Source organism: Vombatus ursinus, unplaced genomic scaffold, assembly GCF_900497805.2.
Source record: "Vombatus ursinus unplaced genomic scaffold, bare-nosed wombat genome assembly UNPS02014811.1, whole genome shotgun sequence".
Classification (NCBI taxonomy): Eukaryota; Metazoa; Chordata; class Mammalia; order Diprotodontia; family Vombatidae; genus Vombatus; species Vombatus ursinus.
The window spans coordinates 612,659-635,728 of record NW_020954589.1 but is presented as its reverse complement, the minus strand read 5'-3'; the positions used below and the strand labels follow the sequence as shown (position 1 = coordinate 635,728).

Here is a 23,070-nt window from a genome sequence, read left to right as displayed (position 1 = left end):
GCAATAGAGGGAAAAATGGAAAAGAAAGGAGAACTATGGAAGAAAAAAATTGAAAATAGAATTTAACAAGTTGGGACAATAGGTACAAAATGTTGCTCAAACAATAAACTCCCTGAAAATTAGAATGGATAAAATGAGAAGATTATGACATCATGAGACAACAAGAAATATTTCAAAAACAAAGTCAAAAGGATGAAAAAATAGAAGAAAATGTAAGGTATCTCAGAGGAAAAACAACTGATCTGAAAAAACAGATTGAGGTGAGATAACTTAATTATTGATTTACTACCTGAAAGCTATGACAAAAAAAAAGAGCTCAAACATCATATTTCAAGAAATCATGAAGCAGCCTATATCTCTTAGAAACAAAGAACAAAGAGGAAATAGAAAAAATATACCAATCACCTCCTAGAAGAAACCCTGAAATGAAAACTTCCCAAGGACATTATAGCAAAAATCCAGAGCTCCCAGGTTAAAGAAAAAAATGCTCCAAGCAGCCAGAAAACAAGAATTCAGGTACCAAAGAGCCAAGGTCAGTATCACACAAGATTTATTAGCTGCCACTTTAAAGGGGAGGAGAACTTAGAATACAATATTCTACAAGCCAAAAGATACAGGTTTACTATCAAAAATAACTTACCCAACAAAACTGAGTATAATTCTGCAGGGGGAAAATGGATCTTTAATGAAATAGAAGCATTCCTAATTAAGAGACCAGATGCATATAAATTTTTAAATATTGAAAGGAGTCAAGAGAAATATTAAAAGAGTAAACATGAACAGTCAATCATAAAGGACTAAATAAGAAAAAATTATATTCTAATGTAAGGAGATAATACATGTGTCCCCTCAGAACTCTTATCTTCATCAGTGGTCATAGAGAGAGTTTAATTAGACAGAGGGCTTGTTCTGTTTTGTTTTAAGATCTTAAAAGAAAAATGGAAAGGGAGGGGAAGAGGAATAAATGGGAGGAGGTATAAGGAGAGGAAGGATGGAGAAAATTATTTCATGTAATTGGCAAACACAAGTATAAATTTTTATAAAGGAGGAGGAAGGAGTAAGGGAAGGATGCAAGTGATACCTGAGTCTCCCTCTCATCTGAACTCGTCAAAGGAAGGAAGAATACACACACACTACATACACTGTTGGGTATGGAAATACATGTCACTTAATAGGGAAATGAGGGAAAGAATAGAAAGGAAAGGGAAAAATAAGAGGGATGGTAGATTAGGGAAAATATTAGTCTTGAGCAAAACTAATTAATTAGTAAAGGTGAATTTCAAAGAAGGGTTTGAAAGAGAGGATAAAAACCTGCTATGGGAGAGGGAAAGAGAAGAGCAGGGAACAGAAGCAGATTACACCAGCCCTAGAACACTGGTGCTGAACTCACTCATTCTCTCTCACCATCTTCTTCTTTATATACTAGGGATAGGAAAAAAAAAAGAGAATGCATAAGAGAATAGGATGGAGGGAAATATACAATTAACAATCATAACTGTAAATGGAATGAACTCACCCATGAAATATAATTTAGCAGAATGGATTAGAAATCAGGATTCAAAAATATGTTGTTCACAAGAAACATACTAGAAATAAAGATTTACATAGAGTTAAACTAAGACCCAGAAGCAAATTTTATTATGCCTCAGCTTAAATAAAGACTTAAAAAATTTGATCAATCCAATGTCCAACCATGATTCTAGGAATCTAATAATGAAGTACGCTACCCACCTTCAGACAAACAGGTGATAGATTCAGGTACAGAATCAGATCACGTTTTTGGACATGGCCAATGTAAGAATTTGTTTTGCTTTATTATGCATATGTTACAAGAGCTTTTTCTTTTCTTTAAAGGGGTAGAGATGGAAGGAACAGTAATGCTTGTTAATTGACAAAAAAAGTAAAATAAAAGTTACATTAAAAACAAGATTGAATTATGGGGCCCCTGAGGTTCCTTCTACCTCTACAACTATGGTTATTTAAAAATCATAAGACAAGTTTCAATGTGAAAATCTAACAAGAAAAAGGATCTGAAGAGGAAGAGATGAATTCTAATCAATATTAGGAAGTTGAAGGGTGGAATAATATAACCAGGCAGATGGGCTAAACCAGGTTGAGGATAACCAGCAGGCCTCAAACCCAGTGGTGAGTTAAGAGGGTGTCTACCCCAAGCATGTTAAGATTTCCCCCAGTGGAAAGGGAGGATGAGAACAATTTGTTCCAACAGCCATGAAGGTAGCTGAAGCAGGCACTGTGAAATGTAGCTTGGTCAGACATTGAAGACTCCAAGGTCATCTGCTGCACTCCAGGCTGTTACCAGTTGTCCTGATTCTTGTCTTGCCACTGTACTTTGATGGCTCTGGAAGAGAGAGTAAGGCTGACAACTTTGTACAACTCTACCTTACTTAAATCCAATTCATGCACGAATCATCGCCCATCATCCACTATTTATCCCAACATCATGATGTCACTAGTCCTCTTTGAAAACAAAGTACAAACAACAACAATGTGACACAAAAGAGGAAAGAAAGAAGGGCCATTGAACAATTGAAGCCAAGGGGGGGGGGGAATGAGGTAGCTGGATAGATACCCTGAGAAGGAACCAGCCGTTTGTGCTTCAAGGAGTGATAACGTAGATCCACAAGTCTTAACGGATGAGAGTTCATCCAGGAAAGGTCAGAGGAAGAAGAGAAGAATGGTGGTTAATGACTTTCTGTTGAAGTCTACCAAGCTATTTATTGAACTGATAGCAACAATAGAGAGGTCACATGTCTTCTCAATACAGGACTAAAACTTGTTTCTTTTGTGGACACAAATAGATGGAAGGAACCCAGAAAACACTGCCAAAAATCAGGAAGGCTGGAGTAAAAATATCAAAGCATTAGAGTTCTAGGTGGTGCATCCGTGCTGACTAGCAAAGGTAAAAGATTCAGAATAGAAAAAACAGATTTGGGAAGTTGAACAGCTGGCTAAAAATGACTGAAAATGGAATTTGGAATTTTAAACCCTGGCTTAAAATATAGGAATGACAGGAGACTGGCCAGGGAAAGAGTGCACATTACAAAGGCTAGTAAGAATTTATTTACCTGGAGTCTTACAAATCTAATCAAAAAAGAAATTGAAAAAAGGGAAAAGGAGAAAACTGTCCATGTACACCCACCATCCCAGATACCATATAGAGTAGCTACAATGTAAAAAGAATTATCATTGAGATTCAGTTTGATAAACATTACCTACTCTGTGCCACGAATTGTGCTAAGTGCTGCGATCCCAATGAAAAAATGAAAATAGCCCTTGCCCTCAATTGTATTGGTATTCCCAAAAATAGAATTCCCATTTTATTGAGATGCTCAAAAATCCAGAGGCAACAAAACCCAAGAAGGGAGACATTAATAAAACCCTTGTCCTCAGATGTCTCTACAAAAATGCACAAAATGAGGGTAACAAGAAAGATAAACTAGCTATCTTAATACAAGTCAAATTTGATCTTGCAGGACAAGTCAGTCAACATTTCTTTGGTGCCTACTATGTGCCAGGCAAATTCTAAGCACTAGGGCTACAAAGAAAGGTAAAAAAACAGTCTCTGCTCTCAAGGAGCTCATAATCTATTGGGGGAGACAACATGTAAGCAACTAATTACAAGCAAGCTCTATGTAGGCTAAGCAGGAATTAATCAACAGGGAGAGGGTACTGGAAGTAGGGAGAATGGGGAAAGGCTTCCTGAAGAAGGTGAGATTTTAAATGAGACTTGAAGGAAACCAGGGAAGCCAACAGGTAGAGATGAGGAGGGAGAACAATTCGGGGTTCGGGGGACAGCTAGTAAAAGTGCCCATAATCCCAGGGCAGACTACCTTGTTTGAGGAACAGTGAGGAGGCTGGTATCACTGGGTTACAGAGTACATAGGGCTTGAGAGTGGGAGGGCGTAAGGCATAAGAAGAATGGAAAGAGGATGGAGCTAGTTTGTGGAGGACTTTGAATGCCAAATAAAGGCACTTTATATCCTGGAGATGACAGAGAGACACTGGAGTTTATTGAGTGGGGTGGGGAGAAGGGATGACATAGTCAGAGGTATACTTTAGGAAGATCACTTTGACAGTGATGGAGGATGGGCTAGGGTGGGGAGAGACTTGTAGGCAAACCAAGCAGCAGCCTATTGCAGTAGTCCAGGCATGAGGGGATGAGGGCCTGTAACAGGAGGATAGCTGTGTCAGAAGAAGCAAGGCTACCTAAGCGAGACGTGTTATAAAGGTGGAATTGACAGCTCTTAGAAACAAGTTGGATATGGGAAGATGAAAGGGAGTGAAGAGTCAACAACAGTTATCCTGAAAAGACTGGGGATTTTAGTGGACTGCCAACTTAATATCAGTCAATACTATATAATCTGGAAGCCAAAAAAGCTAGGGATATGTTACCCTATGTGAAGTAGTTATCCTATAATAAATAGTACAGAATCCAGGACTAAGGAGATGACAGCCCTGCTATACTCTGCCCTGATCAGATTACATCTGGAGTATTGTGTTCAGGTCAGTGCACAACATTTTAGGAAGAATACCGAGAAGCTGGAGGGTGACCAGGACAGGAGAAGAGAAGGAGAGCAGGAGAAAGAAGAACAGGAGGGCAGCGTTCAAGCATTTGAAAAGAATTGGTCCCAGAGGGCAGAACTAGAGTCGAAGCAAAAACTTCCTAACCTTTATTAGGAATCCAAAAGCAGACTGAGCTGCCGCAGGAGGCAAAGGTCTTCATCAGAGGTCTTTGAGCAAAGACTGGAGAGATATGTGACAGAGGGGCTTGGGCTGGGCCTTGGATTGGGCTAGATGACCACCTCGGTCTCTTACAGCCCTAAAATGCTGTGATTCCATAATGCCTGCCTTTCCAACCCCTATGGGTGTTGAGGACCAGATGATATAAATGCATATAGGACATTTCATAAACCCTTAAGTGCTATAAAGCTGAGTAGCAGTAGTAGTCATCAGAGTAGGGGTCATTATACACTTCTTCTAGGAGATTCCCTCCCCACTTTACATGTTCCTGGGATTCTATAAAAATTCTTCTTGGGTCAACAGAAAAAATCCTTGCCAGCAAATTCTCTCCGGACACCAGAATCCCGGCACCAACAGCAATCGCAGTCACATCTCGCCAATAAAAGGTAAGGAGAAGGTCTCCCAAGGGTGTCAGAATATCCAGCAAAGGTATTTGGCTTCTCTCGTTTACTTAAGTTTTGCTTCACTTAAGGGTCTCCTTAGAGATTGGACTGTGCCATGGGGATCTGAGGGAACAAATTACTTTTTACTTTTAATTAAGAGTAGAAAATCTAGACCAAGGATTTTTAATCTTGCTTGTGTCCTGGACCCCTTTAGCAGTCTAGTGAAGCCTGTGGGCCCCTTCCTGGAATAATGTTTTTAAGTACATAAAATAAAATACATAGGGTTACAAAGGAAACCAATTGTACTGAAATATAGTTATCTATCTATATATTGATATCAACATATATGTATATTAATTATTATATTATTATATATATTATATTAAATAATGTTTTAACTTGGTGTCCCCAAGTCAAGACACCCTGCTCTAGACTTAGACTTTGGATATTTCCCTGAAATAGTATTTCGTTTTTGTTTTTAAACTGAGGCGTCAGTACCATGGGACAGGTCTTAGATGAAATCTGAGGTTATGGAGCCCTGAGCTGCAGAGCTTCAAACAGCTGTTGGGTGGTGGCAGAGTAGTACTCTAACTCCTATCCTGGCAAATGTGTGTTGTTGTGTCAAAAATGGATGAAAGAGGTATAGCACTTCTTCTATAAGCTACACCCATGCCAAAAAAAACTTAGGAAGGCGTGACTTGGTGTTGGATGGCCAGCAAGTGGTTGGCAATGCAGCCTGGACAGGCACCTTAATGGGCAGCTAAAATGCACTCCTTGTCCATAGCAAGGCTTTCATTAAAACTTTGGCGGGTTCCCATAATATCAGAATAGAAGAGATACATCTTTTCCCAAGGATCTGGAAGAGCTTCAGGATATAAGTAGAGCTTTATTTCCCTGTAGCCCATGTTCTATAAGCTAGGTCTAGGGAGTGACCATTTCCTTTCTTTGCTGTAGTCATGTTGTCCGTGACACAACGGTCCTTGACTCTCAGACCCACCCAAGCATTGGCTTGGTGTCTTCTAACTAATCCACAGCTGTTGCCATCTTCTTAACCATCATGCTAGTATAACCAGAGCTGTCCTGAGGGAGATTCCATATGGTTTGGCCTAAGGCCTCAAATGTCAAGAGCTATATTTTGGAAGTATGTGGGATAGACTAGGCCTGAGATTTCTCATTGAAAATGTAAAATACAGATTACAAATACTAATAAGCATTGACCTTGCCCAGTTAGCCATTCCCCTAGACCTTTCAAATAAAGGAGGCAGCTACGCAGTGGATGGTGCACTGGACTTGGAGTTAGGAAGACCTGATCTCTAATCCAGCCTCACATGTTCACTAGTTGTATGACTCTGGGCAAGTCACTTAACCTCTGGCTGCCTCAATTTCCTCAACTATGAAGTGGGGATAATAATAGCACCTACCTCCCAGACTAGTTGTGAGGATGAAATGAGAAAATATTTGTAAAGTGCTTTGCACACTTTAAAGCACTAGATGAATGCTAGCTATTATTATTGAGAAACACAAAGGCCTTTCTTCTTCCCACTACGTCGGCACTAAGTGGTTTAGCCTGAGCTCCTCGTGCTGTCCTCCGCTCTATCTCAATGTCTTCAGGATAATCTAACCCAGCTAGGAAGATAGAATTTTCCCCAGTTATCATTCTAAGTTCCATTCTTAGCTCCAGCATGTCCCTCCACTTTAGACAATATGGCCCAGCTACTAGGAAGCCCATCAGTCATGGATGGGTATACTCTTTGCTTCTTCATCGTGTAGTACTCAGTAGGACTTTCCATTTCCCAAACAGTGATAAAAAGATTTGTAGACAGAGACAGAGACAGAGAAAGACAGACAGACAGAGACAGAGAGAGAAATGGATGGATAGATGGTCTGCCCCATCCAAAACATGATTGAAAATTTAGGGATGACAAAAGTCACCGCATTAAAATGTGAATTTTGGGTCTTATGTAATTTTAAAGTTGAATTAGAAGTTGTTTAACTAGCATAATGTAAGCTCTTCACTCACATAATACACCCCCTCATTGGGACAGACCTAGAGGATTCCATAGGTCCCAAAAAAGGCCGCCTTTCATGCCAGCTTTACTTTACAACTACTGATTACACACATGAAGTCTGGCAACTTTGAGAAAAATGCAAAGAATTTTAAGTCTTTGCAGTCTGTGCATTTATAAAGTATGAAACAGCATCCAACTTGGTCAAAATATCAATATTGTATTGTGTAACAGAAGAATAAATCCAGGATATGTAATATCCTTGAGTAGAGAAGCTCTGAGTATAAAACTGAAATCAAACTGTTCTTGGACTTGTGCCAGAGGGTTATCCCCAAAAGAGTTTCACCAAAAGATACCATCTCCCCAAAAACTATTTGGACAGTGGCAATCTGAGACCTGGATTGTAAAAGCAAATCAAGATTGGTAGTGAATACATCACCAATTTATGTTTCGTGGATGATTGCTTGATTGTTTTGTTTCCAAACATCCTCCCAGAGCTCCAAGAAAAACCATAGCAGCTGCAGGAGGTTATCCAGGCTGGCCGACCTAGAAATGAAACTTTTTGAAACAAGATGGATTTTCAGTGAACACAAAGCATGGTTCAGGTAGAAGGCTGAAATAATTCATAGGTCCATAAGATTCAGAGCTAGAAGGAACCTTAAAAACCATAAAGTCAGCTCCCTCATACGAGGAACCAAGGCTGAGAGCTGGAGTGATTTTCCCCAAAGGCATACAGGTGGTAAGTAGAAAAGCCAAGGTTCCTTGGATTGCCAAACCCAAACTGCATATATTTAATATAACTACCTCAGTCATCAATGTTGTGAACAGGAAATGGATCAGAGGTTGCAAAGCCACATCAGCACAACAGTGGATAAAGTTCCCAATGAAGATCAGGGCAGAAATGTTCAATGTTACATTGAATTGAACTCCATAAGCTGCAATTTATCCTATGAAGAGATGTTCTCCGGGTCATGTAATAAGGATGGAGAACAAGAAGTTATTCAATTTACAGACTGGAACCCAAAGAACCACAAATGGCTGACCAGGAGACCAAAAAGTTGGTGGGATGAGTCAGTAGTGTGGCTGTTTGGGCAGAAATTTAAATGGTAGTGAGTATGAGGATGTGAGATCATTCATTCTAGTGTTGAGTTTATGTTTCATGGCAGTGGGGGTTAAGTGGTGGTACTTAGCAACTGAGAAATTCTAGGACTTTGCATACCCCTGGTTGCCTATAGCAAGATTTCATGTGGTAAGAATTTGATTATATGGTCTCTGAAGCTCATAGGTTCATACATTTAGACTTTAGAGGTCATCCAGTCCAACTTTCTCATTTTACATTTAAGGCAGGGATGTTAAATGGCTTGTCCAGGGTCACAGAACTAGTGGCAGATATGTTTTCCACTTTACCATACAGCCTCCCTTTCATCTGTAGAGGTCTTGCTTTCCACCAAAGAATCCTTCCTTTTGTCTTATTCCTCCCCAAGGTATTCTACTGGGCCTTGCACTACCCTTGACCTTGAATTTTGGATATGCAATCTTGAAGCTTCTCTGCCTTTCTTTCCTTCCCCCTTCCTTCCATCACTCATTGCAATGAGAGTACGCATATATTGAATATGAGAATGAATGATCTCACATCCTCACACTCACTACCATTTAAATTTTTGCCCAAACAGCCACATTACTGACGCATCCCACTAACTTTTTGGCCTCCTGGTCAGCTATTTGTGGTTCTTTGTGTCATAGTCTGTAAATTGAATCTCTTACTATTCCCCATCTTCCTCCATGACCCACTCGGCATCTCTTGATAGGATAAACCACCTCCCTCAGATATCTACCACCCCTTCTTTGGAATTTTTAATTTGTCACATGACTACCAGTGAGTATTCTACACAGGTTTCTTTCCACTGAGTGCCTGAGCTCTTGTTCTTTCCTCCTTATTTTGGACCAGCATTCTGATGTTTTGAGTTAGTATTGAGCCTTATGGAGTTCAGTTCTGTTCAGTTCAGTGATATTCAATTCAATTCAATTCAACATCACATTAAATATTTCTGCCCTGCTCTTCATTGGGCACTTTATCCACTGCTGTGCTCATGTGGCAGAAACTTCATGTTTTCTTATATAAAATATGTATAAATATATTTATTATATAATATATAATTTATAAATGTATATTTATAATATATTATATATAAATATAGAAGTATATTTATTAATTTATAAATATATATTTATAATATATATTATATAATATATTAATATACATATATATACCCAAACATTACATATGTGTGTAAAAACACACAGAGGGAACAGGTAAGGGGTTTGCTCCTCTGAATTCTCCAAAGAATGAATAAGGGTCTTAGAAGTAGACCCAACATAGCTAATTCATCAGAGGCAACTTTGGCCTTAATGAGCCAGCTTGTTCTTGCTTCCAAACAGACCCTGACCCTGTGTAAAGGAATCATTTCAGCAAGGCTAAGAGGTCACACCGATTCTCACATTCTCTGCCAGAAATCTTTCTATAAAAAGCCACCCCAGAGGATGAAGTGTTCTTAGTAGAAAACTTTGTACATGCTGCCACCTAGTGGTTACATTCTGCTCTTGCACACTAGCCAGAGAACCAGCCATAGAGCCACAGGCAATTTGTACAATATAAAACTAGCACTACAGTCACAGAGCTTAGCCATTATAATAAGCAGGGCCCTTTAGAAATCAGGCAACAGATTGTTTTTGTTTTTAAAGGAATGAAACTATTTTGATATTGATTAAAAAAATAAAAGTAAATCAACAGAATAGACTACCTAAGGAAGAATCAGAAATACTATAAACAATAACTGTAGTTGATAAATACTAGAACATAAATTACTTGACAAATAACTCCCTATTTAACAAGAACTGCTAGAAAGCAGTTCAGCAGAATTAAGTTTAGACCAACATCCTTTACCACTTATCACAATTAAGTTCCTAATGGCTACATGAATATAAAAGGTCACACGATTACAAAAAGATATGATCGGGCGAGTACCTTTCACAGATTGGGGGAGAGTTCTTAACCAAAAAAAGTGACAGAGGTTATTTCCTCCTCCTTGCACAGAAAAAAAGGATGACTTTTACATGAAACAGAAGTTTTTTTCCATGAAAAAAATCCGTGAAGCTTGGATAAGAAAGAAAAATGTCAATTGGGGGAAATCTTTGCATCAGTTATCTCTGATACAGGACTGATGTCTCAGATATACAAGTAACTAATATAAATATTTAAGACTAAGATCCATCCCCTAGTGTTCAAAGAATATGAATAGTCCTCAAAAGAATTGCAAACTATTAACAGTAATATGAATATCTGTTCTAAGTCACTAATAATGAGAGAAATGCCAGCCCAAATGTTTCTGAGGTTTCACCTCACACCCATCAAGTTGGCAAAGGCTACAATAGATTAAAATAGTGCTGGAGGGGCTACAGGAATACAGGCACACTGATACACTGTTGATAGAGTTATGAATTGGTCTAACCATTCTGGAAAAGAATTCAGAATTATGCTTTGAAGGGACTAGGCCAGATACATACCCTGAAGATGTCAAAGAATACTCATAGCAGTAATGTTTGCAGTAGCAAAGAACTGAAAGCAAAAGAGATGGCCACTCTTTGGGAATTCTCCCTGCAAAATATCATAGTAGTCTCTGGGAGAGATAGAGCCAGAAGATCAGAAAGAAGACCCAAGTCCCAGGCTGAGCAATGAGCTCTAAGCACCTCTTTGTCCAGGGGCACGAAGCAGACTGGGGAAGGGGGGGAGTCACTGGAGATCTCTGAGCATCCTGGGCAAGGTGCCCTGAAGGAGCAGAAGGAGGCACTGAGAAAGGTCATCACAACTCTTTCAATTAAAAATGAAGATAGATAGAACTTCATCTGTGCCTTGAAATAAGCGCTCCTGAAGAGAGAGGCCAACTGCACCGTGGTACAGGAGGACCTGGAAGCAAATCTCCAGTGACTGTTCTTAAAGCTGGATGAGCTAAAAGTAGGGCATGCTCTTGGTCATCAAACAGCTAACCATGTCTGTGAGCTCCAGAGCCAGCTGGTGGCCTGCCCCAAGGTTTGCGAAAGTTCAGGGTTGCTTCTGGAAATACCTAACTGGACATGCTGCAAAGAGAAGACAACTGGGATTTGCCCCAGGCTGCCAGACAGATCGAAAACAATGTGACAATGCCCACATCATTCTACTGGAAGCTTGCCTACCCTGGAACATTGGCGAGCCAACTTGGAAAGGCCATTCTGGCTCATGGAAGAACGGCCTTCAATGGTGACTTGAGGGCACTGGGCAGACTGAGTCTACTTCATCCACATTCATGTTCAGATGTAGTGTCACCACATCACCAGAACTTCTATAAGTGAAGGAATTATTGGTTTAGGAGGACACCATGCAGAGGGTGGGGGAAGGGAGGAGGTTTGAGACATCAAGATTCAAGAGAAAGATAACGAAGTTCAAACAGCCTCTCCCATCAGTTCTCCAGTTAGATGTGCCCAGTCTTCCAAAAGCATGCCCATGGGGAGGGGTCAGGGTGGCTCCAGCAGCCCCCTCCCTTCCTTCTTATAAAAAACGCTGCTTTGCTTTAAGTACCAGATCAGGTGTCATGAACCAAGGAATGGGAGAATGAGCTAGAGCTGGGTTCAATCTACTTATCTATGCCTCCCCCCAAAAAAAATTAAAATAAGACACACCTGAAAAAAATTAGAGTATGTGAGTGTAATGGAATGTTATTACTAAACTGTAACAAACAATAAAAATGAAGAATTCAGAGATGCATGGGAAGACATGAACTGATACAAAATGAAGCAGTGAAACCAGAAAAATAATATGCCCACTACCTCAGTATAAATGAAAAGAACAAAAACTGAAACTAATTACTATGTAATGACAATGACCAAGCTTAGCCCAGAAAAGATTTGAAAAAAAAATGTGCTTCCCTCCTCTTTTTGCAGAGATGGGAGACTATGGGTGTAGAATACTGCATATACTATCAGACACAGTTTGCTGAAACTGCTTTTTTTTTTTTTCTTTCTGTTTAAATCTTTGTTAAAAGGGATGGCTCATGGCAGAGAAGGGTAGAGTGCGGTAGATATTCAGAAATGAATGTGACATAAAACCAAAATATATAAGAAAAAATATGATTTTAAAAAGGGAAAAAATATAATGGGCCCACAATTTCTTTTGTCTGACTGCCACAAGACCCCCTGGGTTTAGTAAAGCCATAGTGTGGGGAATGGTTGATTCTGGTTGGCATAAAGGCTGGCTAGATAAGGAGAAGAGGAGAAAATGAGTACTTTGTGTGCCATCTATTTCCAGTATTTTGGAAATCTTTTAAAATGAGGCAGGCTCTTTGGAGGTTTATTTAAATTACTAGATTTTATTAAATTACTATTTGAATTGTTAGAGTTGATAGTCCTCAAAGTGGACAGAACAGGTATTATGTCATCCCACAGTAATTAATATTGTCAGCATGTTGCTTCAGCGTGGAATTCCCCCGACATTTTTCTCAGTGACTACAGGTTCCAGATAACCAAAGCTCTGCAGAACTAGGAATGAGTTATGCTGGCTGCAGATGTAATTTTCCAAAGACTAAATGAATTTATAAATCATCAAAGAAGTACATTTCTCTTAGCTCATAAGGACAAATCCTGAATTTGTTCATTGGCAAACTTCTGCTTTTTTGTTTTGTTTTGTTTTGTTTCCAGTGAACTGATTTCCAGAAAAATTATGCCTTCCCCTCCCCCTCCATCAAGAAACCAAAGGAGCAGGTGTAGCAACTCCAGTGTGGAAGAGAGGTTAGTGGTTCTTCCTTCTGCTCTGACCATGGATATTTATATGATACACTGGATCTGATCAACTAGTTCTCTCTGACTTTGGGATTTTTGCTTCCCCCCGGTTTTCTGGATTCATAGAAAGCCAAATACTAGTAATCCCCCTATCCTCAACACTCCTCCCAATGCATCACCTGAAGGCAATGTAGCTCGGCTTTGACACCACAGTGCTTATCACTTGATACTGGTCCTAAGCACTAAATGCAGGGCAATAAGCTTATTATTTTTGGACTAGCCCATACCTAACCTTCTAGCCCATCTGCTAAATGACATTGATTTGGGCTTAGGCACCATACCGCCTCCTTGAGAGCCTCTCCTAGTCTTATTAAGTACCACAAGTCCAGCATCTACCAAAAACTACACAGCCTTCTTTGCTATCCATGGTTAGTGGATGGGGATGGGAATGGGGATGGGGGTGGGGTTGGGGGTGGGCATTCACTGAGTATAAGTCCAACTTGCAAAGGATTGCTAGTATTTGGCTTTCCGTGATTCCAGAAAACTAGGAGGGGAGCCCAGCAGAGGGATAGATTCAGAGCAAGGTTGGTTAATCCTAGGGTTGTCCTATTACAGAAATCACTAACTACATGATTGAGAAGGGACCCACTTCTCAAAGGGCTTATCTATGTACAGTTTTGGGTTTGTTTTTTTTTTTTAAAGAGGTAATGGGGTTAATTTAAGGACTTGCCCAGGGTTACGTAGCTAGTAAGTGTCTAAGGCAGAATTTCAACTCAGGTGCTCCTGATTCAGGGTCCCGTGCTCTATCCACTGTACCAGCTAGCTGCCCCAGCCTTCAATTCTTAAAAAATAATCATCAACAATTGGAATTACATTGCCTGGTGTGAGTGTGGGAATGAACCAAGAGTTGAACTGAACCCAAAGTTTTCATAGAAGGACAAGTTTTAGGTAAACAAGTAAATTGTTACAATAATAAAATTTAACTGTGGAGAATAAGGTGAACCACACATATATAAAGTACTTTACAAACCATAAAGAGCTCCCTAAATGCTAATTAGTACTGTTATTATTATTATACGACACAGCACCTCACCTGAAATACCATTCTAGTGTCCCATTAGTGTGCTCTAAGTGGAGAGGAATATGCTTTAGAAAAGTGAACTTTTACATATACAGTGATAAATAAATACAGTTGAAGAGTGTGAAATAAACAGGCCCCTAACTGAAGGGGAGGTAAGACAGGAGATGGTTGAGCTAAAAAACATATTTGAGGAATAAGTAAGAAAAAAAAATAAGAACAACAGCATGAATTCTATGACTGTTAAAAAAAATTACCCAAGGAGCAGCTAGGTGACATATTGATTAGAACACCAGCCCTGGAGTCAGGAGGACCCTGAGTTCAAATCCAGCCTCAGATCAAACACTTGACACTTACTAGATGTGTGACCCTGGGCAAGTCACTTAACCCCAATCATCTAAAAAAATATATACCCAAAATCTCAGGTTAAAAAATGGATACAAAAGCAACACAGACTTTTTATTTTACTTAGTTTATTAAAATTAATGCACAGAATTTTAAACAAGTTGTAAATTTAGTTTGTCAAGCTCAGTCAACAGATTCTTTATTAAGTACCTACTATGGGTCAAGCCCTGTGCTAAGCCCTTGAGGTACAAAGGAAGACAAAAACAGTCCCTGTTCTCAAAAAGCTTTCTTTTTGACAGGAGAGAGGATATGCAAACAGCTACTACCAACAAGGTATATGTAAGATAAATTGGAGAAAATCTCAGGGGAAGGCCATAGCATAAATGAGAACTGGGAAAGGTTTCTTATAGAAGATGGAATTTTAATTTGTTAAAGTTACCATACAGGATTTTAAACAAGTTGTAAATTACTTGGAATTTGTGTACAATCTCATTTTTATCCTCTGCTTGGATTTGGTATTTGTTTTTGTCAGTGGTTACAATGAGCTTTAGAATTTAAAAGTTAGAAAATATTTTATTAAAAAAAGTTATGGGACAGCTAGATGGCACAGTGGATAGAGCACCGGCCCCAGAGTCAGGAGAACCTGAGTTCAATTCCGGCCTCAGACACATGATACTCACTAGCTGTGTGATCCTGGGCAAGTCACTTAACCCCAATTGCCAAACAAAACCAAACCAAAAAAGTTACAAATGAACAAATTTGTTGACAGCAGTGGAAGGGTCCTATGTAGGGCAGAAAATTAGCCACTCTGGTCAAAATGTCCCCAGCACCCCATGGGGTAAAGTGGGGTGGGGCAAGAAAAAAGACAAGTCTTCTCCATTTTGCATAGGTTCTTTAGCATAAGGATACACTTCACACAACTGGACATAACAAGAGATAGAATATTCTATGTATGGTCACCAAAACCCCAAAAGTCATAGAGAGTTTTTAAAAGCCTACATGTTTAACTGCAAAGCTGTCATAGTAAACATGGAACACTGCCTACCAGGTCTCTTTCTGAGGTTGGTATAAAGATAAGGGTGAAGAGATACAACCTTGCTGGAGTCCAGTTGTCTTTCAAAGGCAAGAGTCATTCTGGCTTAGAGCCCAGACAGACATGCCCGAATGGAGTCACTCTCTGACTTGTGCTAGAAAACAGGTGCAACAGATCCAGTCAAGATTGAGTAGCTGTGCAGCTTCCATTCTTTTGGCACATCGCTAGCCAAATTCTGGTTTCCACAGCAGCAAATCTGTGTATTGGCGTACTGGTTCTAGTGACCCTGAGATGTAAGAAATGGTGGAATTAAATCTCCTACATATAAAAAAAAAAACAGCATCCAGAGGACCTGAGATTGGTTGAGTTTCTGAAGAGTCTCAACGTCCCCTAAATTTTTAAGGTTCATATGGATCACAATGATCTCCCTCAAGATGATGTTCTCAAATGAGTTCTTACCCAAGGTCAACTTGCAGGAGAAATATATTCAAGGTAGGTTAGAGAGTGGGATTGCCATGGCTTTGTTGGTAGGAACTGGCCCCTGGGTCCAGAAAGACCTGCTTCAAGTTCCATCTCTGACATATACTGGCTCTGTGACCCCGGGAAAGTTTTTTAACACCTCAGTACTTGAAGAAAAGGTACCAACCTGCACTGGTAAAGGGAGTTTCCTCATCTTGGCTTTCCTTGTCTCAATGAAATCACCAGTCCATTATTCCATATCCCTACTATGTGCCAGGCACTAGGAATATATAAAAAGATAAGAATGATGCATTCCCTGCTTACAGGGAGCTTACAAGCAATTTACATTCTATCAGTGTAATAAATAAACACATCAACTAATTCAGTCTGCTAAGCAGAGCCCCAGGAGTAGATGATAATAACATTTAAATAGACTGTGAGTATTTATTAAATGCTTACTATGTGCCAGGCACTGTGCTAAGCACAAGGGGTACAAAGAAAGGCAAAAACACTGTCCCCACCCTCAAGAAGCTCATGTTCTAATGGGAGACACAACTTGTAATTAACTAGGTACCTATAAGATATGTACAAAATAGATTAAAGGGAACCTCAGTGGGAAAGTTGAACTGAATCAGTATTACCCAGAGTTCAAATATGCCACACTTAATCCAGAATACCATTTCCAACTTACCAGCTTCCCAGATTAAGAACAGATTGTTTGCCTCACCACTCAGATCCAATTTTGCGAATACCAGCATCGTGGGCATCTGACCCAGTAGTTCTAATAGGGGGCAGTGGTACTGAGTCCTGGATGCCTAGGAAGAAAGAAGAGCCGAGCCACTGTGACAGAGCTACAACTCTCCTCCCTAACTAGTCCCAGAGCCCTGAAGGAGAGATGGAAAACCAAATGAACCACTTTTGTCAAGCCCTAGTCAATAAATATATCTGGCCAGTCAAAAATGACACCGGCGAGCATACAAGAGATTTTTTTTTTTTTAATGTAACAACTCACTTGCCTAGTGTCCTTCCGGGCAGATTTCTATAACAAGCTCATGCCAGTCTAGAGAGATCAGCAAGCAGTTAGCAGATCCACTCTCAGCCAGGACTTAATCTAACACATGTTGGAAAGTTAACCAACCCAGGGGATGGAGAGGTCTCACAAGAAAGCCAGGGCCGGGGATGGACAGCTCAAAGTGGGGAGTACAGTTTTCAAAGTGAAAACTAAGGATAAATTCGATGAGCTGAGAAATGCCAGATCCAGGGGCCAGCCCAGTTTACAGCTGGTAAATTGTGAGCCAAGGGAAGGTTCACATGGAGCAGGTGTCAGAAAACAATGTGGAAACATCAGAAGAGTGGAAGCACGCCACAGGCCCCAAACGGAGGATGCCCTATCAGACATAGCAAAGCATTCTTTTGTTCTTGCTTACAGAGCTTCTGTGTTACAAGAGAAGGCTTGGGATGAAGACAGGGGAGGGAAGGTGAAAAGGAATCAGTTTACTGGGGAATAACATCAATTTTATTTTTTAAAAACCTCAACCCACCCACCCAGGATGTGATATTTCTATAATGAGGATGTAATTCCCTACAAAAAAATCAGTTCAAGACTGATGCTAAAGTGCCCAGTACACAAGTGTTACATATAAATATTGGCTGTTATTGTTATTATTATTAATAAATGCTTGTTGACCGATTGGTACTGAAGAGTATATTTTTATAGTCATCAAAAGAGAACTACATCATCGTGACAAAATATTCCCACTCCCTCCCACCACCACATAATCAGGCAGGATTTCTAGATTTCTTCCCAGGAAAACTCCTCTCATATCCTTTTGTGTCTTTTTTTTTTCATTTTCAGTGACCTGATTTCCAAGAAAAACCCACCACCCTCTCCTCTTCCATCAAGAAGTTTTGAGAATAAGTTCAACAATCCTAATGTGGAAGAAAGGTTGGAAGCTTTTCCCTTCACCTAGGCCCAGAAGACAGATGTGGTACCATATGTCTTGGGAATGGTGGAATCCTTATTCCTGCCTCCTCCTTGCCCTGAACCCGTTTATCTTATCAAACTCTTCTTTTGCACTAGCCAACCTGGGTTGGACAGATAGATTCTATTTCCACCTTTTTTTCTGGTATTTCCCTCTTTCTAGGACCCTTCCCTGGGCCCTGATAACAGCACACCAAAATAAATGAGGATTTATTCTACAACATTACAGGAGAACATAAGGGGAAGGGTTCTAATTTGTAACAGGTTAACATGTTGTAATGATTCTTATGCTTTAATTCTAGTCCTTAATACAAACGATAAGCCCCTAGGCCTGTTCTTGGTTGGATACCTTCAACCTTGAATAACCTCGGTCTACCTTCATGTTAATTCAGTTTTATTTTGCTGTGGATTTGGATGGCCTGGTAGCTATTTCAGCCTTCCAGAATTTGTTTCTTTATCCCTCAATTTCTTATGAGTCTAGAATATCAGCAGGGTACTTTCTTCCTAATTCTTTCCCCCTCCCCTGTGATTCTTAGGATACCTCATCCTAACCCAGGAATCCTAACTTTGGAAAATTCCTCATGCTCCATCCCTCCCGTCCCACTGTGAAAGACTTCCCCATTTGGCACCAAAGTTATCTGACTCAATTCCCAGGATTTAGGCCTTCACTCTCCTTACCCCTGATCTGGAGATTTTCATACTCTGCTCCCCTGGAAACTATTTTCTGTCTTTCTCTTGCCTTGCCCCATCCATCCATCATTCCCTTAGTTCTGGCTAATCCACCTGAAGCTAATTCTATTATCCAAATCTTTCCTAACTAGTTCAGCCTTGGATGATAGAGGAACCTCTTTCACCTACATCTACATAAGCTACCACATTTCTCTCCATCCCCAATCTGATCACTGCATGGCTTCTCTTCTCAAGATTCCTAAAGATGCTCTTTAGTTCTGAGCCTGAGGGCTATTTGTAGACCCACCCCAACTCTCCACTCATTGGTAGAGATGGGATGATGAATAGACTTTATTGGACTGATGGACACTAGACATATTTCCTCATTCCCAGCTACTGTCCCCAACTATTTCCCTAACTCTGACTGCCTTTGCTCAATTTGGGGTTTAGGGAGTGGGGTGGAGCCTAAAAATTAATAATACATAGCAATACAGTGTGATAATACATCAGTGTCAACACACACACACACACACACACACACACACATACACAAACACACACCAACAGCAATAATCATCAAGGTCTGAATTTCCTCCCTGGCAACCCTTTCCATGCCCTTTGTTTTGTGTCATTGGCAGTGACCTGACTCCCAGGAGTAAAGTGCCTTCTCCTCCCCCTCCATCAAGAAACCAGACGTACCCACCAGACAGCCTCTATCTGGAAGAAAGGTTTGTGTCCTTGTCCAGAGGATGGAAATATAAAAATAGGGCTGAGAGTTGGTAAATTGTCAGTCTGGCTCCTCCACAGCCAGAAGTGGCCCCTTCCCAAGCTGTTTATGGGCAGAAAGACAGTTCCACAGCCTTCTTGTTCAGGTAGGCTTGACAACTCCCAAGAAACACCAGGAACCTCCTGGAATCACCAACAGACACTCAGCTCCCCAGCAAAATCATTCTTCTTCAAGGCACGCTCAGGTGGCCTCGATAGAGTCACTGCACCACCCTGTGGTAATTCCAGGGAACTACACCACTGGTGTAGCTGGATATTTGTATTTGGATAATAATCATTTATTAAGTGCCTACTGTGTGCCAGGCACTGTGCTAAGTAATGGGGATATAAAGAAAGGCAAAAGACAGCCTTGCTCTGAAGGATCTTGCAGTCTAATGGAAGCAACATGAAAATAATGATATACAAACAAGATATATACAGGATAAATTGGAGATGATCAGCAAACAGAAGGTACCGCTAGCATTAAGGGAGATGAGGAAAGACTTCTCATAGATGATGGGGTTTTATTTGGGACTCAAAGGAAGCTAGAGAAGCCAGGAAATCATGATAAGGAGGGAGAACATTCCAGGCATGAGGGACAACCAGTGAAAATGGCTAGAGTAGGGAGATGGTATGTCTTGTAGGAGGAGCAGCACGGAAGCCAGTGTCACGAGACTGATGACAAAGTATGTGGCAGAGAATAAGGTGGAAGAAGGCCAGAAGGGGGGGGGGGCAGGTTGTGACCAAACAGGATTTTTTTCTTTTTGATCCTGGAGGCAATAAGTAGCCATTGGAGTTTAAGACTAATCTGATGGTTGGATGGAAGATGCTTGGGAGTAGGCCCAGAGCCCAATCAGCAGGTTATTGCAATAGGCCACGAGTCAGGTGATGAGAACTTGCACCAACATGGTAGCAGAGTGAGTCAGAGGACAGGGGAACATATATGAGAGATGTTTTGAAGATAAAATCTATAGGATCTGGCAACCTATTGGGTGTGGGGGTGAGAGAAAGGAGGCAAGGATGACACCTAGCTTGCAAGCCTGGGTGACTAGATGGACAACAATAATAGGGAAGTTTGAAAGAAGGGGAAGGTTAGGGGGGTATAGTAAATTCAGTTATGGCCATGTTGGGTGGAAGATGTCTGTGGGACATTGTCTTTGAAACGTCAAAGATTCAGTTGAAGATGCATATCTGGAGGTTAGGAGAGAGGTTAGAGCTGACTGAGAAGCATCACCACAGAAATAATCATTGAAACCATAGGGGCATCCTAAGAAGGAATGCAGCCACCTGAACAGTACCAACTCCATCCCCTTCTAGCACAGAGGCTCTGGGGAGCAGAAGTGCCCTCAGTTGACCACCCAGTGGTCTTCCCAGTGCCTGGGAGCTATAGACAAATATTTACTGGGCATCTTTTAAGTGTATGGCACTGTGGGCTTGGGAAGTTCACACAGAGGTTAGCTTTAAAAATAATATGTGACACAGGACAGACATACTTTGAAGTAAAAAGTCAGATGCTGACCAACACTGACCCAAAAACTTAGCATCCTCAGGTCTGGCTGGGTTCCCTTGTTTTTCACTACTAAAATTCCTCCAGTCTAATGCCAGAATAATCAAAGGACAGAGAAGGGAGGAGTTTCTCAAATCAATTCTAAAATTTTCTCTGCATTAGCATTTTACTGACAAGCTGACTTTATTTTCAAGTGAATCCTGGGGCCCATTTTATTTTTAAGTGAGGCCAGAAGCTGAAGTCGGTTCAGAAATTGTAGAAAGGGAGAAGGTATTCAGTCCCTAGAACCCAAGGGGTTCAGAGGGTTACTCAATGACTGAATTCAGTATGCCAGTATTTTCTGTGAAACAGATAAACATTCTATTCCTACTCAGATCTCCCGTCTGGGCCAAATAGTGATTCCAATCAGCCCTGTATAATAACGACCGGTGTCACAGGGACTCTGCAGGGAAGGGAGAGAACCAATCCTGTGATTTCATTGTGGTGAGGAATTTCCAATGTGGACATTCCCTCCACTGCTAGTAGTACTAAGAGAACTGTCTGGGAGATTGAGAAGTTAGAGGACTTGTTGTTGTTGTTGAGTCATTTCAGTTGTGTCTGACTCTTTGTGACCCCCACTTGGTGTTTTCTTGGCAAAGATACTGGAATAGTTTGCCATGTCCTTCTCCAGCTCATTTTACAGGTGAGGAAACTGAGGCAAACAGGGTTAGGTGACTTGCCCAGGATCACACAGCTAGTAAGTGTCTGAGGCCAGACTTGAACTCATATAAGCAGGACCTGAATTCAAGTCTTTCTGACTCACCTCTGACATTTATACAGGACTTTATAAAGTTCACAAAATACTTTATATGCATTACCTCATTTGATCCTCCCAAACAACCTTGTGTCATTATCCCCATTTTACAGATGGGGAAACTGAGGATCAAAGAGGTAAACTTGTCCCTGTTTACAGAACTAGTATCAGAGGCTGAATTCAAACCTCAGTCCAGTATTCTTTAGATTTGGTAACACCTAAGGGTGTTTCCAGTATGCCACATTACCTCCTCAAGGACTATGGGGCATACAGAGAAGCCTGAGACATGTAGCCCCTGCTGTCAGGAAGTTTACAGCCTAGAAGGAGAAATGAGGAATACACAAATGAAGAAATAACACCACCAAAAAGTGTGTGTTAAGTTCTCATGGGGCATAATGGATAGAGTTGGCCTTGAAGTCAGGAAGAGCTGGGTTCCATGTGACCCGATGTAAGTCATTTAACCTCTGTGCCCCAGGTAATTCTCTGAGACAATAAATTATGGAGTTGGTGCCAATATGCATCACTATAGAAAGTTCCCTATATCAATTAAATCAAAGGTACAGTCTAAAAACTATGCTAAGTATCCAGTGTTTGGCATGGTAAATGCTATAGTTCAGAAGATGGAGAGATCATTGCAAGCTGAAGTGCTCAGACTCCAAGTATAGGGGAAGATCCAGTCTTGATCTCTCTGTCTCCCTCTCTCTCTTTCTCTCCCTCTCTCCTTGCAGCCAGGATAAGCTACGTGAGTTACCAGTAGAACAGTTCAGAAGCCTTTTGAAATCCAAACATTAGAGAGAGAATGGACAGTTTCTGGGTACAGCAATTGTACCGAGAGTTTCCCTTTCCAAATGTCAACTGATCTTCTTCCTCCACTTTCACAATGTCCCTGAGCCTCAAGGGGCCTTCTCTGGGCATGCAGGCATCTAGGGAACATGGAAAAGGAAGCTGGTTTCAGAGGAGGAGAAGAGTCACCCAGAGCAGAGCCAGTTCTAAGGATTGTCAGTGAAGCATGCCTCCAGCTTCTCAGCAGAGAGGTGTGTAGTGAGGCATGCGTGGTCCTATATGGCCATGTGTTGATTTGTTTTATGTAAGGGTCGGGTGGCATTGGATAGGGGTGAACGAGGCATTAGGCTCAAGGATTCTTAACCTTTTCTATGACATGGATTCTTTGTCAGTCTGTTGAAGCCAACAGACCTCCTCCTCAGAAAAATGTTGGTTGCCTACTTTCATTAGGAAAGAAATATAAATTCAGTTACAAGTTAGTGAAGATGAAAAGGTAATTTTTTCCCCATCCAAGTTCACAAACCCCTTGAAATCTTATCCACAGACTCCCAGATTAAGAACCTCAAACATTATGCAATGACACTATGTTTTTAAAAAGTGAGAGCATGAGTAAAACATTTATGTCAATAGATATGTGTGTATATATGTACACGCACACATATATGTAAATGTATACATATATATGAACACATGCACACA

General features: G+C 40.7%; 1 protein-coding gene across 2 annotated transcripts in view; it reads left to right on the top strand.

Moving 5' to 3' along the window:
• The window catches only part of LOC114053478 (kinesin-like protein KIF6), a 451,087-nt gene that overhangs the window by 411,351 nt on the left and 16,666 nt on the right, over positions 1 to 23,070 (top strand). For both annotated transcript variants that reach the window (XM_027876578.1, XM_027876577.1), the window contains 4 exons: positions 5,065 to 5,147; positions 12,878 to 12,967; positions 17,729 to 17,818; positions 19,162 to 19,251. In XM_027876578.1, the coding sequence (XP_027732379.1) occupies positions 5,065 to 5,147; positions 12,878 to 12,967; positions 17,729 to 17,818; positions 19,162 to 19,251 (353 nt within the window). The remainder of the gene's footprint in view (positions 1 to 5,064; positions 5,148 to 12,877; positions 12,968 to 17,728; positions 17,819 to 19,161; positions 19,252 to 23,070) is intronic.